This window comes from Pieris brassicae, chromosome 8 (assembly GCF_905147105.1).
Source record: "Pieris brassicae chromosome 8, ilPieBrab1.1, whole genome shotgun sequence".
NCBI lineage: Eukaryota > Metazoa > Arthropoda > Insecta > Lepidoptera > Pieridae > Pieris > Pieris brassicae.
Window position 1 is genome coordinate 5,376,958 of NC_059672.1, and position 16,243 is coordinate 5,393,200.

At 31.5% G+C, this 16,243-nt stretch overlaps 2 protein-coding genes across 3 annotated transcripts; one reads left to right on the plus strand and one right to left on the minus strand.

Annotated features, from left to right (window-relative positions):
- Positions 1 to 761: 761 nt before the first annotated feature.
- LOC123713080 lies at positions 762 to 3,152 on the minus strand. Its single transcript, XM_045666573.1, has 3 exons — positions 2,893 to 3,152; positions 2,626 to 2,805; positions 762 to 1,607 (listed from the first exon to the last, which is right to left on the minus strand). Exons 1-3 carry the CDS (start codon positions 2,945 to 2,947, stop codon positions 1,396 to 1,398), a joined length of 447 nt encoding a protein of 148 aa, XP_045522529.1. The 5' UTR covers positions 2,948 to 3,152; the 3' UTR covers positions 762 to 1,395.
- A 1,718-nt stretch (positions 3,153 to 4,870) lies between these two features.
- Positions 4,871 to 6,612, plus strand: LOC123713537. Of its 2 annotated transcripts, XR_006754203.1 has the most exons (4): positions 4,871 to 5,047; positions 5,242 to 5,403; positions 5,611 to 6,401; positions 6,443 to 6,612. XR_006754203.1 is itself a non-coding variant. In XM_045667255.1 (3 exons), the coding sequence occupies exons 1-3, from the start codon at positions 4,987 to 4,989 to the stop codon at positions 5,829 to 5,831; spliced, it is 444 nt and encodes a 147-aa protein (XP_045523211.1). In that variant the 5' UTR covers positions 4,871 to 4,986; the 3' UTR covers positions 5,832 to 6,612. The 2 variants fall into 2 exon arrangements, 1 of the variants encoding a protein (XP_045523211.1); XM_045667255.1 differs by having other exon boundaries at positions 5,611 to 6,612.
- Positions 6,613 to 16,243: the final 9,631 nt, after the last annotated feature.

A 16,243-nucleotide genomic window follows, 5' to 3' on the forward strand; every position in this document is an offset into this window, starting at 1 on the left:
TATATCTTAGCCTAAAAGAAGCGTTAATGATATTTGTTAATTTTACAATTCCCTTTCTAGGCAAATATCTTAAGACATTTCCTGTTATTAAATCATACCCTGGAGATTTTTTGGGATCCAAATTTTTGTATATTTTACCTATATGAATAAAGTTATATTGAGTTTGACTTTAAGTGTAGTGTATACGTCAGGCGCAGAAGGAATCACCTAATTGACATACAGAAACAGATACACAATTCTTAACGCTTAAGTCACTAGGCTAACACTGCGTGGTTTTTTTTTAAAGAGAAAAACCAACTCTATTATAAACATCTTTAGCTTGAGCAGCGAGTGATAACATTCTGAAGCTTTGGAAAAACTAATTACAATCATTTTTCATAATATACACCATGCCTCAGTATCAGTTAATATATTATATCTTCTCAGTTGACGTGGGGCGACTGTGTTCACAGGTGTATTTGATTGCAGAAGAAATATATTAAATTTACCAGACATAGAAGTCACATCCAAGAATTAAAAACCAGATAGATAATATACAAAATCGGATACGTAAATAGATACAGTTTTCTTTTAAATTCGAGGTTAGAATACCTCTATTAATACTCTAACCGTCTACTTGACTTAGTGGGGAATGTAATTAACCAGTATTACTTATCGTAATATGAATAAAACAGAGGTAGAAATGTAATGGCGAAAAATATAATTATGACTAATGTTAATGTTTTTTTTTAAATATTAAAACAGTAATGTTTCATCAAAATCATTTATTATATAATCACTTTATAAAAATTACAAAAACGGTTGTTGATTTAAAACAGTTATTGTTAACAATGCAAGTGTAATAACTTATATATATATATATATGTGTTCCATATTGTGTATAATAATAATGAAAGTGTTTATTATTATTTGCTAATGTGTCTGTTACCTTCATGGCCTAGTTGGTAACAAACAGTCCACATAGTAGAGGTCTACAGTTTGATTATAAGCAAAACATTGTAGGTTGAAAGATTGTCAGCTATTGGATTGCTATTCAACAACAGGCACAATAATCAGTCTGCACAACTTGGGTGCAACTAAAACTAAATATTACATTGTAATATACAAAGGCAGTAATCGGACGGAATTTGTACCAAACTCTTAAACATTCCTAGAAATATTAGAAAAAAACATAATGGTCTTATTAATTATGTACATATACATAATAATTACTCTTATAATTATTGGACGAAATAAGTAGTGGTAATGTAAATATTTAGTCTAACTTAAATAAAAAGGTTCTCAATTATTTGAGATTCTCATTAATAAAAAAAAACACCTATAATCAAGTAAACATCTTCCAAAACTAACTGCTTTAATAGCACTCATTTATGTTATTAAAACTAAATTTATTGATCAAGAAAAGTAGATCAATATGCAAATTATTAATGAAATCACAGGTAACAAAGATGACGTAATACCACTTGTTCCATTACATTCATCAGATGAGCAATAGCAGTCTTCCCAATAAACTCCATTATCATATACACCCCAGTTACATACACCAGTTACTCCGGTCTCAGCAACTGAAGCACACCGGCGTATCACCTGTCTCCATCTACCATCCCCTGAAATTATGTAAGTAATTATTAAAATTTGTTTTTTTTTTAAGAACAGGTTTGAATGTTTAATTCATTATATAATTATATACATTGCTTATTTTTTAATAATTAACTAATTATTATGAAAACACAGACTTTCACAATTATACTGATAATTAAAAACATAAATGGCAAGTTGGCATAAGTTATAACACTTTATAAAGATATAATAACTGTTAAAAAAAATATTTATGGTTTGATACTATTTATGTAAACTTCTAACCTACATAGGCTTCTGGAGTTTGACTATTTAAATAATGGCAGGCAACACTTGTCACATGTGAAGAAAGAAAAGTTTTAGTTTAGAATATTAGAATACCTGTTTAAATTTTATATAAAAATATTGTTTTCTATTTATTTGTTTGTACTTCTCTATTAGACACGGACAATGTAACTTCTTAGTGATATTTAAACCAAAATTGTGAATATGTTATATATATATACATATTTATATTAAACATGAAGAAAGTGTTTTGTACTACCCCTCGCCTCCAGAGCTGTCCCCTCAAAATTAGAAACCTCCAACAGCTTCTAAATATATAAGGTAATGAGCCAGTAGCGATTGTATCATAGGCATACAATATAACTTACTGTTATAAAACAGTAAGTTGTGTGTATGAGTAGTAAGCACTACTAATTAATTACTCATCAGGTAGTCATCATTAAATAGTCTGTGGTTTATTTTTCAGTATTTAGGAAGCATTACTCCCAAGTTTATTAAAATATTTGATTATTATGAAATGGACTTATATGAAACATAATACTTTTATTCAACAGTATAAACAATAGTGTAAAACATTTTTTTTAAATATTGTAAACTACAATATATTATATTACACTGTGCAATCTAATTAATTTAAAAGTCAATATAATTAGAATGGAAAGAGAATGTATTAAAAAATTTACTAGTTGTTGGCTCTTTAGAAGTAGTTGGTTTTGGGTGTGGCTTTTGGCGTAACTGCTTTTTAAAATATAGGTAACTTACAAATGAACCCTTTCGGGCCTTGGTGAGTTCGTTTCATACAAAACGAGCCAGGCATGTGAGATTCATCACTGTTGCATTCCACAGCTATGTGGCTATCAGTATCAAACTTTTTATAAGCCCCACAAGTATCTTCCTTAAGGTTTTGGGAAGAAGCACACTGATAACATCTTACGCATAAAACTGAAAAGAATTTAAAGTTTTTAATCTTATACTGTAAAACAATCACTTTCGTTAATAGTTTTAAAAACTTTAATCTCATTGAATTACCTGCTGCAGGTAAACTGCACACGATGATAGTTAATATTGTGCTTTTTAACATCATTCAGTATTCTTCGATTATACTTAATGATGTAATAAATTGTTTTTGGTCAACTGAAATCGATCACAAATAAAGGAATTTCACTTAACGTTTAAAAAATTTGAAATTGTTTGGCTGCTCTTGTAGAATTTAATTATTAAACACGAACTTAATGTTAATAGTCAATTGTTTTGAATCAAGGCCCAAGCAGTGCTTCCAGATCCCAAAAGTATAATGACAGTGTTGTCAGCTAAAAAATATAGTAGTTTCTTAAAACAATACAGCCGATTTCAATATCGATTACAGTAAAAGTTTGTTTAAATATTAAAAGAAAAATAAGCTGCTGTATGAATGTATTTTTTAAAACATATTATTGTGAGTTATTCTAAAATAATTTCCTCATGATTCCGATAAATCATTTCATTAAATTAAGTGGGATTAAATTTTATGCAGTTTTCAGAATTTCGACGAATGGCTAGCTGAGCTAACATATTTCGTTTAATAGTGTTTCCTGTGATTGGTTTTTATATTATTAATTTCACTGAACTTCGCACTTAGCGTCCCAGTGATGCAAAGATAATACTTGTAGCATAAAACGAGGCAGCGAATGGAATTTAATGTCTCCATTGCTGTCTTTCATTTGAGACAACTGAAATAAAAACGATTATATGAAATTTATGCACATATATATATGTGCAAAATTAGTAAATAGAATTCTTTCAGGGTTAAATTTTACCAATAATTTATTTTGGTTTTATTTTGATGCCAAAATAAGTCCGCTGGTAGACTTGTACTCCAACCTAAATCATTCGCAATAAAAATAAACTTTCTCCATTCGTCATCTAACAATAAAAAAAAGATCACATTTTTGATCACACTCTGCTTGACGTTTGCTACTATTTTTGAAATATATATCAATCGAGTCAGTTTTTCTACATCATGAGGCAATTCTTTACAAGCGTCTGAGACACATAAATGTAAGGAATGGCAAAGACATTTTAGCACGATAATACCTGGCACAGTTGTCTAAACTGCGAGGACACTGAATTACGACAGCCCATCATAGTATTACAGTATTACAGCCATCTGATCCAAATCCAATTATATTTTCTACAGGTATATTGCCGCCTTGAAATGATTTTATTTCAGCCGCAGCTGAGTAATCACAAATAAGTCCAGCATTCGTATCATTACAAATTTGAATAAGATCCCAGGATCGACTTACTATACGATACAGATTTTTTGTCAGGTTTTAGCCACTTACGAAAATTGTACCTCAGTGGGCAACTGGTTCCACATAGTGGTGGTGCGTGTCAAAAACTACCTTAATAAACGCTCAGTTGTGGAACGTGTGGAACGACGGACGTCGAGGTTATACTCTTCTGAACACTCCCCATGGTAAATGCGGTAGAATATGCAGAGAGACCCAACATCTCTACCCAACGACAAGGGATCAAGCCGCACGGAAAGTGATTGGTCGTCGACGATTCGAATCGCTCTTTGTTGAATACGGTCAAATGGAAGGAGCTGGTACTGGGGAGCTCCCGCCCAGAGGTGAGAACAGTATTGCGCTGTGGGGCTGAATTTGCGCTTTATAGAGTTGCAAGCGGTGGCCCGGATTGAACTACCGTCTCGCCTTGCTGAGCACAACAAGCTTTTTGGAGGCTAATTTAGCCGTCCCTTCCAAATGACCGCGAAACTAAACGTCATTTGATATGTCAACGCCCAGTATTCCGATGTTAGCTGAGGCTTTAAGGCCTTTAAAGAGAGGAGTAGCGACAGGTAGCATCACCCATTCTGGCCGAGCTACGCTCGCCAAAACAGCCCGAGCTGAGCTGTAAAGGCTCTTAAGGCCAACAGCGAGATTCCATTCTCAAAAAAAAAAAAAAAAGGTAGCATCAGACCCGCTCGACTTATGGATGCGATAATCTGTGATGCTTGTGTTAGTCTGTGATTTTAAAAAGTTTTAAACGAATAACTTTTATATTAGTACAAGTATGATATTTTAAAAAGTTTCGCATTTAAAACTTTTGTGTTGAATAACATAACTATTGTCGAAAAAGATGGTTATGTCTTTGAAGGTCTTGTTATGTACTTTCATAACTCTTAATTTTATTTCAACAGGTAAGATTGCACAATTTATTTTGGGTCACGCCCAGAAGTGGTATAAGGCATTATTATGCTATTTATTTACGTCGGTTGATTTGATTGATTTGACTAAAACGAGTCTGTAAGGTTTGAAGTTCTCTTTTAATATTGATATGACTTTTAATCTCTACATTCCTGAAAAGTAATAAAACAATATTTAAATTTTGCAGTACTTTGCATCAAATGTTGGAACTGCAGATCTAGTAATGACCCAAAATGTGCGGATCCATTTGATAATTCCACCGTGCCTATAACAGACTGCAAACAAGAAAAAGGGTTAAAACATTTACCAGGATTAAGACCATCTATGTGTCGTAAAATAAGACAGAAAGGTATGTGTACACATTAACCAAACTGTAGAAAGTTACTAATCACATTGTGTATGTGATTAGTGACTATGTTCCTTTTAAAATTCATCTATTAAATATCTTTATAACCTAAAGCTAGAACTAAAATATTAATTAAAAAATGTAATATTCTTCTAAGGCCAAAGTAATTTGTATTGAATTCTGCGAAATATAATGTTTATTTCATTTTAGTGAATGGTGAGTGGCGTTATATTAGAGACTGTGCTTACCTTGGAGACGTCGGTATACAGGGTGATGAACGATTCTGCCTTATGAGAACAGGTACATATAACATATTTGTTGAATATTGTACATGCAATAGTAAAGATGGCTGCAATTCTGCAACTCTTAAAAACCCTAGTGTTCTTTTTACGTATATAATATTAACTATTTGTATTTTTTATACAATGTAATACATATTTATCCATATATGTCTTAAAATTTATCCATCCAGTAAGTAGGAATTTCAAATTAAAGTTAACAATGTCTTTATAAAATATCTATTAAAGATATGATGATGATAATGATAATGATGCTGATGCCTATGCCTATGTGAATTGCAATTAATTGTTTAATTTAAGATTGCACAAAAATTCATATGCTCTTGGAAATGTGACTTCTACTAAATTATGTATGAGTATCGTTAGTTTTTTCTTGTAGAATCTTATGTGAACAAACACACATGCTTACAAAGAAATGCACCACAGTGAATGATATTTTTTTAAGTAGTATTCATTATTACTGTAAATCTATATACAACATAAGTACAGTCAAAAGCGTTAACAACAACATCGTTAAGAACATCTTACCGGTTATATTGACCAAAATCAAAGGTTGGATTCTATTAGACCATCTTATAAAAAGCACCGCTTTTTACTATATTGCTTATTACGACATTGCTTATTACAACATATCTCTTTTTGCGATTACATTTAACTGGTATTTTCGGAGAATTCGATCTCTTAGAATCTCATCGACCAGCGGTGTTGTAAACATTTAAATAGGCGACAGCAGCATAGTATAGGTAGTACTCATGTTTAGGGTCTATTGTACATCTCAGAAACAAAATAGGTACACGTGTATGCAGAATAATCGACGTACAAGACCCGATTTCTCATTAGAAAGCAGATATGATAATATATAAGTAACTAACTGATTGAAGAGAAATGTCTCTTGGACAATCAGAACACAAAATATATTATTCGTGACTTAAAGACGTGACGTGTCGCAAAGAAAAAGTAAACAAATGACTATAAAAGAAAAATCGCGTATTATATCAAAGCTTATTAGTGGATTTCCAAACAAAGGCTTGGCGGCGGAATATGGAGTATCACACTCGACATTTTCAACCATTTGGAAAACGAAAAAAAATTTCAATCACTTATTGTATTATATGAGAATAATTTATTGAAAATAAAATAAGCAATAACAGCGAAACATACGAAGATTGAGCAAGCTTTGCTTTGTTTAAATATCAAAGGACAGATAATGTACCAATAAACGATTTGGCTCAGCGTTTTGGTGAAGATTGCGTTTGCTCATCAATTGTGGTGGATTCACTGTTTCCGGGCGAGGCATTGTACCGTTGGGAAAGGGGGACATGCAGGTTTTAAACACCTCTTGACAATATCCTCAGGCGATGTGACTGATGAAGAGGACAATATTTCTTTGGCTCAATTAGCCCAAAATTTAATGCCTGCTTTATCTATTACTGAAGCAGAGGCGATTATTATATGGATAACTCTATTGCAATTTGTGCACCAGCTACGGAAGATGTTGTACAAGAATTTCAAGAGGAAAATGACGAACAGAAAGAGACTGAAGAACAATTTACAGTGCCAACATTGAATGATGGTCTCAATGCTGTCAATGTATTACGAAAAATTGTACTTTTTAATGAAGTGTCACATGCATTATGACAATACTTAAATTAAAATTCAGCGTGAACTACAAAGTGCGTACGTACCTACTACAGAAGTGTTTCAAACAAACATAATTAACAGATTTTGTTAATGTAGATAAATTATAATGTATGTTATATCTTTATATTATGATTTATTTTATACATGAGTATATTAATCACACATTCTATAATAAGTATTATGTACTTAATAATAATAATTAGGTCTTTATGATCAAAAATGAGTAGTGCCCTCGATGTCGTTATACTAGATTTTGACTGTACTATAATTTTTTTATACATTTCGAACTTACTGGATCTAATTGTAGTTTAAAACTAAGACATTTTATAAATATACGATTACCATGGTCAAGAAATTATAAATAAGACAGCAAATTCCGTCCATTTTAATGTTAAATATATAATTTTTTCAATTTTGTGTTGTTATTTCATCATTGAAAAATAAAAAAATGTTCATTATAGAATATATGATACAGGTATCACTTATTCCAAGTCATTAAATTTGTAGACATCTCTACTCATCAGCAAAGAAGACTGAGGGTGTAGGCCGACAGAAAAAGCCGGCGTAAAGAACTCTCGATACTCTTTTAAAATATCAAATCATTATACAAAATGGCAAACAACACTAATTATAAAACAAATATCGCAAATTAATTAGAAGTAGCCTGTCTAGCACTAGTCCCAGGCACTTTTTTATCAACTAGATAATCATTAACTTTATAGTAAGCCTTTTAACAGTTTTTATGTAATACATTTCTTAAATTTATTAAAAGGCAGAGATAAAAGAGTCTGGGATTTTATTAAATAAAAGTATCCCTTTTTCTTAATCGTTTGTTCTATTCTAGTAAACTTATCACTATTTTAATAAATGTAAGAATGAACAATATGGTGTTTCTTGTCGACTATTTTTAAGAAACCAGAAAACAGTTCAGTAATGATTTAATTAATGCTATACTCAGATAATTGAAATGGCATAGTTACTATGTTATGTGTGATGGATATAATAAAAAGAAAAAGGGCAGAACAACTTCATATCTGCTTAATTGGTTCAATCAATAATACAATCAATTACCTTCAGTGCATCTTAGCACTGTCACACTCACACAGTATTGGGAATCAAATGTAACAAGTTTATGCAGAAACAAGACAGTGGTCTTGATATAGGAGTTACTCTACTCTCTCCAACTACTAAAAGTCCTTTGTATTTGAGATTTTTATTAAAACAATATTAGAGACAAACATCACTCTTTGTACTTTCACATAATCTATTTTAATGTGTGAAACAAAACTTACGATACCTTAATGAGATTATTATACATATTACATTATAGTTGAACCACCATGCACCATTTTAAATGTTAAATAAAAATATATTAAATTCAAAAATAGAATGTAAGAAATAAGATACTGAAAAGTAACAAGGGATCTACTTGTGAAATTAAGGTATACTGATTTTGAGCAAAATTAAAATACATTCTATAGAATACAGTAGTCATGTTGTGATAATAGCTGTCATTTATTTCATTCATTCACCAGTGTGTATAGGATGGCAGAAGACCTTATTGTATAAAGGAATTACTATGGAAACATATTATCTTCACAATATACACATTAATTCGTAAATTGAACTTACATTTAGATAAAATATATTAGTAGGCACTATTTTTAGCACAACTAAAGTTAACCCTTTACCAATTATACCAGAAATATTTGCTGTTACTGTGATTAAATTTTAAACCTACAAAAGAAATGTGATAACAAATATACTATGTTAGTAAAAATTAAATTCTAATGGAAACCATAGTAACAAAAACGGTTATATAGATATGAATAAGGAAAACAAATATATGCGTAGTGTTGTATATAAAAAGAAAATTGCTATGGCCTAAAATGGATATTTTTTAAAACTTTTTAGTGTTATTGGTATATCCTTTGCTGAGACGGTGGGTATTAAGTAATATTAACATATGATTATTTAAAAAGAACAAGGCTCAATGGAACAAGAAGTAACGCCAGAGTCTTGCCAATAGAACCAGCTCCGTTGCAGCCATCATAGTCGCAGGTTTCACAGAAGAGGGTGACTTCGTTCGGACCGTTAGAGGCAACTGGGCAGGTGCTGGAGAAGTCGTCCTGTCGCTTCCAGGTGCAGCCGCGGGATATAACCAATTGACCGTTTACTGTGAAGAAATATGAAGTTATTTAAAATGTTCGAAATTGGTAATTTATTAAATAATTTCTAGCTGATATACGATGGGAGTATTCTTAGTGTTAGTATTACATAAAGATAGATTGACAGGTGCACATAGATTTATTTGGATATTTATCAACTACGTTACAAAATAGTTGATATTTCCCTCAATAGTTGATTATTCAACCTTAGATGATAACAAAACGGTGAGTCACAAGCAATTTGTATCGTTTGGTCGTAACAAGGTTGATTTGAGTAGGCGGAACAATCACGCATCTATTTATCGAACAACGCAGCTATTAAAACAATTCTATAGGTTTTTAGGTAAGTCAAATTTGTGCTTAACGAATGCATACTGTTAAGAAAATGTATATTTACTTAAAAGGACCTGACAAGGCGATGTAGGTACTTACGTAACTTATTTAAATAAAGACGAGAATACATTTTTGTAATTGTTGTTATTTACATATATATTCCCCGTTCGATCTGATCATCATCATAGGTGTTATAAGGAACAACAAATCTGGTATGAGTAGGTACTGTACGAGGTACATAGATGGCTATTTTGGAGTAGCGAGGAAACCACATTAGTTTCAAGAAAATTAATAAAGCAATAACCCTGAAATACAAGGAAGTGTTTTTCAAAAAGACTTATTCAAAACGTAATAACAGCGTGACATAATTAGAACTATTACAAAGAACAATGGAATTACTAAAATACGTAAGCACGTCCTTCATTTGGCTAAACACGTTCTTTTAAGGACATGACTAGTACATGCAATATTTGAAAAGCTGTTTTGGCAGCCTGATAATAGGTATATATTACGCATTCGATACAAGCGTGGGTAACGACAAATGCATATTTAATTAGCGACGTCTTTTTTTCTTTGTAAAGCATTTGTGGAGTTGCAATAAGGCTTAAGTAACTTTTAGACTCATCGTGTTTTTAAGTAACTGGACTCAACGGAACAAACTATGCTCTGGTAGAGGGGTCTTAAAGGGTTTTACGAAGTAGTATAAGGTTTTGAGAGAAGAATACTTACTAATTTTCTTCTGTTTTTTGCAAGCAGTCTTGGACTGTGTGAGGTAGGGGTAGGTGGCTCCAGCATTAGCGTCGCAGTTCTCTAGCCGGGAGTAGCCGGTGTTGGTGGTGTGCCCTGGCAGGAAGGGGTCACCACAGTCTGGATTGGTGGGGTCCAAGTCAGTTGAACAGGACCAACACCTGACAGCTTCACCTGTAATTGAAAATATAGAACTATGAAAGTATATACAAAATTTTCATATATCGTGTTACAGTCTTACAAAAATTCATATCTATACATCAGAACTTTAGGTAGGGTAAAATTCAGAACGAAACTTATCACAGGTCCCTTCTAAATTGTATTAAATTTTAACATAAGAGAGACACCCGCTATAAAACCCGATTTATCAGTATTAGATATTATTCCAGGGAAAATATATTGTAGTTATTATTGATTCAAGAGTATGAAATCACACCACGTAAAATAAATAAGGTTTATGCGTGCACATCAATGTATATTTGTTCAATATAGTACTAGTTGAAGTTATATTGAGTATAGTGATTCAATGTGAATAAGCGATTCACATGGCTGGAAAATACCGAGTAGATATCTACCAGCTATTGTAAGGTTGACAGTAATTATTCTCACGTACGAGTCGTAGGTTTATCTATAACTACTTAACATATATTTCTTTTAGCACATGGTTGTTGAGTTTTAAATGTATACCCACTGTTTAAAATAGTGTGACTCCTACCTGTTATCTAAAAATGACTAACATATTTTTATGTGGGTGTAGAAAATGTACCTGTGTTAGAGGTGTGTAATAAAAGTTATAACAAATTATTTATTACGTTAAACTTATATTAACAATAACAGTTAAAAATATATTTACATAAATAATATAATGTTATTATTTAGCATAACAAAATCCTAAACAGATAATATAACAATGTTATTTGAAACTAATATAGCAAAAACGTTTCCTTAACAATAAGTAACAATTAACGTTTTGTATATCAAGTTATTTTTTAAAAATAAAATTTAACATTTTACCTCACTACTATGAGTGCAACTAAAGACCATAGGCAATTTTTCGTTTCGTAGCGATAATTGCGAATTAATAAACGCTATTTTTAATGTTAAACGATCTACTAATGGTAAACCACCAATAACCTTAGCCAAGTAATTTTGGAAACTTGTAAGCATTAACATCTTGTTGTGACTATAAGACCAATGTCTTCTATGTACTTGACCTCCTAAGTTGTAAAAACTTTGGCGTGTAGATTTGGTACAATAGATACCAAGGCTTGCAACGGTGCGTGATTATGGGTCTTTTCTTTGCACGCAGCATTGGCCTACAATTGTCAACAATTGACAGTACAATACAAATGTACATTCACTGTTTTGTACTGTACTTTTTTCCTAGTTGGTTTTTTGTTTCGATTTTGGTATTAATAAAACGTAATATTTTTGCATCGTGATCTGCGTAGAATTGTGATAAGAATACCTATTATATTAACAATACGATAAATCGAAGGAATGATTAGAAAATTGTTTTATTTTTATATATGTTTTGACCTTATAGAAAATAGCTTACAAAATTCGTCCTAGTATCCATTAAGTATACATCTATTACTAATATACATACAAATACTTTTAGTTTGTCTAGATTATTTAAGCCTTTATACAAATTAGTTTCTCCAAAATTGGACATTACAGTCACGTGCAAATATAAACGGTAAATTTATTGTTAAACGTATGTCGCTATGGCCCTCGCCTAAATATGTTACTTTGGAGAGTTGGCAATTTACATCATTATTATTATTAATACCTTAAATAATTATATTTTCCTCACGCTTCGTTATTAGGAGTTAAAAAAATGTTTGGAGTTTGATTATATAAACATAGTCTCTAGATACATAATTATTAACATATACAATTACGCTATTAAATGACATTAGTTCCCTAAACGATAATAAAATAGACAAGGTTAATGATGATTAAATCATACAAGATGGCTAATGTTATAAGTGTATTTTTCCAGTAAAATGGTTAGACGAATAGTAGATATTTAATATTTTTAAAACGTGCTTAATACCGTTGAAACGTATGGAGCATCGAACGAAATTCTGGTTGGCTTATATGCGGACATTAAGCAGATACATTTCAGCCGTTATAATAATTTAATATTGTTTCATTAGTATGCAATTTCCGGTAAATAAATGTAGACAATCAATAGAATTATTAGCTAAGCACATTGCCACACTTATTGTACCTCATTACCGAAAAATGCTTACGTAGTGTATATGAAACATTGTGTACTAAATTTTAAAAATTGCCTTAATAGTTTTTACATTGTTACACTAAAATATGGATCTTTTCACAGCATGGACGCCAGAGGCGAATAAGTACTTTATATAGATAGATTTTTTTAGATTATGTAAGACTGAACTACCTATGATTGGTATTGATTAAAATCTTTTTGTAGTCCATTTATTGATGAGGTTAATATAATATTAATCTACAGCCGACGCAGGTAGCCAGAATAAGAGTGTTGCGAAATTTCAACAAGATCAAGTTTGCCCAATTAACAAATTGTTTGGTCATTATTTGAACAAGAGTGCCTGGAGGTTGTACGATAAAGCGTCATGTTTATTGTTTGTATTGAGGCCACTGGGTGTATTTAACGTGTTGATTGTTTGAGAGGTGCGAAAACGTTCTCAAAGGACAAATGATCTTATACTAAATAACCATTTCTGAAGCCTAGAACTTCCGCCTTCTTACTTTCCTCTTTACCCTTTCTCCTTAGATTCCCAGCCGAATAAGAATTTTATCAAACTGGAGATCTGGTCAGCCACTTGTCTTGTTTTAATATTATTTGTAAATTAGGTAATAATCTGCTCCATACCTTCTTGTTCAACGGGATGTTAGCACATAACATAGTTTTATATAATATTTAATGTGGAACGTGATAGGTATAATTATAGCTAATTCTCATGATTATAGTATCTCAATGTCACGTATATGGTACCTTGTCCTTAGAGCAATATATTTAAAAATATACAACGAACATGTTATGACAGAAAATGTCTGCACTGCAATCTTAGGTTATCGGTTAATCGTGTGTTCGTACTTCAACTGGGCACACATTCTCGTACGGTAAAGTAAAATATACTAACAAACCCAACCCAATAATAATTTTAATCTATATAAAACTAATAACGAATTATAGTAATCATAGTATGGAAAAGTATGTATGTAAGTATTTCCAATAATGTAAATACTTGTTTATTCTATTTATTTCCTCTATAAATATATTGACATAACTTATAAACATAAACATAAAAAAATATTTTCCTACATTATTAAAACGGTCCAGAGTACCTATAGGTACATGAATTCGAACCGGTGCTAAGGCGAACAAATTTTATGGCATCATTCGAAAGGGTAAATTATTAAATGAAATTTAGTATCAAATTAAATTTGAAATTTAATTTAGGGTATATTGAGTTATTTTTTCTATATACGCTACTGTTAAGGCATCTCGACTAAGATTTGTCATCTGCACAGATTTGTGGAACAGCTAGTACCAAATGTTTCATAGTATATTAGACAAACTTTTACATCTGGCCGTAAACATTGGTATGAAGCCAATGTTAGTGCGTGTATGGAATATTTTAATATTTATGTGTAGTTTATGGCTTATGACGCATATCCTATGTAGTTTTCGTAAATGTATCGTCTTCAAAATCAGCAAAATATTTGACTCTTGCTAGAATTTCTCTTCGGGCAGAAAAGCTAGCTTAGGTTACTGAGCAGAAAACAAAGAAAAGTCTGTTAAATTATATAATTCTGATAAAATTGCTAAACAACAACTTTATATTTTCAACCAGAAAGTGTCAATAAATTTGGATAATCTTGGCTGATATAACTTATACCTTTTTCATCTTGGAATTAGTTGTTTTGATAAACTATAGTTAATTTCTCATAAGTAGTGAACTTGTTGAGCTTTTATCGATGTCAAATTCGCGCGATGAAGCCTGTAGACATCCACCTCAACTGACCACATCCAGTTTTGCAGGTGCCACTGTTTGTATGTTTTTTTATCCTGATTGAGTTTTTGCTAATTCAAATCTATGGTATTTACATGATATCTTAATGTCGCCTTAGTACTTAGGTGCTTCGTGATGAGCATAGTTCAACAAATACATCCATGCTACATTCCTGTTGCCTTATTTATTTTGCCCCAGATTTCTAAAAAAGTCATACACTTACGCGATAACAATTTATAGAAAGGAAATATCAAGTCGTTCGTTATTTAGAAATCAAATTACATCAAGGAATATTAAAATACATAATAACCATATCCATACTGAATAAGTGGGTGTTAATAATATATTTTGTTAGTGCCTTTTTAAATTTTTGAAGGTAATTAACATTTTTTATGTATGATAGATAGATTAGATAGATTGATAAAGATTTGCGCTTCTTAGACAGTAATTGTTGTTTTGCCGTAACCAGTGCGGTATTTGGGTATGACTAGATAACTCGCTCGCCACGTTCGACATATACCTACTCCATTTTCTTTATAGGCATTTTGTACCTGGCAGATGTCGACATGCTCTTATCACGATGTTTTCTACACCAATGAGGAAGTGTGAATTGCGCAAATAGAAAGTAAAATCTATTGGGTCACCGGTTTAATCGTATCTTAACTACTTACACTGATATATCTTCATACAAGGTCGGAATATGATAATTTCTATACAGCCTTAATATTATCTATCGATCTTCAACGATAAAGTGCTTTACATTTTGACCCAATAAAAGAGTATCCATTCTTTGAAAACCGGCGTTTAATGAAAGAATGTGTACAATAAAATATTGTGTTCGTACGTGGCAGCACGATGGTACTGTTTGCCAAAGAAATGATCACATTAAAACTTGTGTACTGTGCCAAATTGAAACATATAGTATAAATACTATTCATGTATAAATATATTACAAATAATATTGTGTAGTCTTAGTGTGTTCTTGTGTAGTCCATTGAAATGTTACACTTGCTGAACATTTGATAGAGGACGCATTTTTATTTATAGGAAATGTAGGGGGGGTCAATACAAGCTTGCTACAAAATTGTTCTGACACAGTTTTTTGATAAAATATAAAGAAAAAAGTTATTAAGCAAAACATGTTTTTTTTCACTCTTTTACTTATCTTTTAGAATTTTGGATTTATGATAAAAAGCCACATAATTGTAGGCATAGCAATTGCCACAAAGTGTGTCTTTATAAATTTTATGAAAGATAGATAGTTTAGGAGATATAGCCAAAAACGTGTTTTCACCCCTTTTTCCAACATAGCGGCCGGGGGACAACGGCGCCAATCCCACAATTGCATGCTCTAACAAATGTTCAGTTTGGCCCTCAAATTGTAACATTTCAATGGACTATCGATGCAATCACAGATTAAATTTCGCTTTTCTTTATTTAAATATATACCTATTAATATATATATGTGTGTGTTCTTTCACAACTACATGTATGTTGTATTGTGACTCTCTGGGCCTTATTTTTAACAAGTGCATAGATAACAAAATAAGTACGAAACAACCATGTCTGGGTTCTCATTAATTAGATTAAACGACATTCATTCAAAAGAGCAATTTGTCCCCTTCCGGTGTTTAAGACCCTT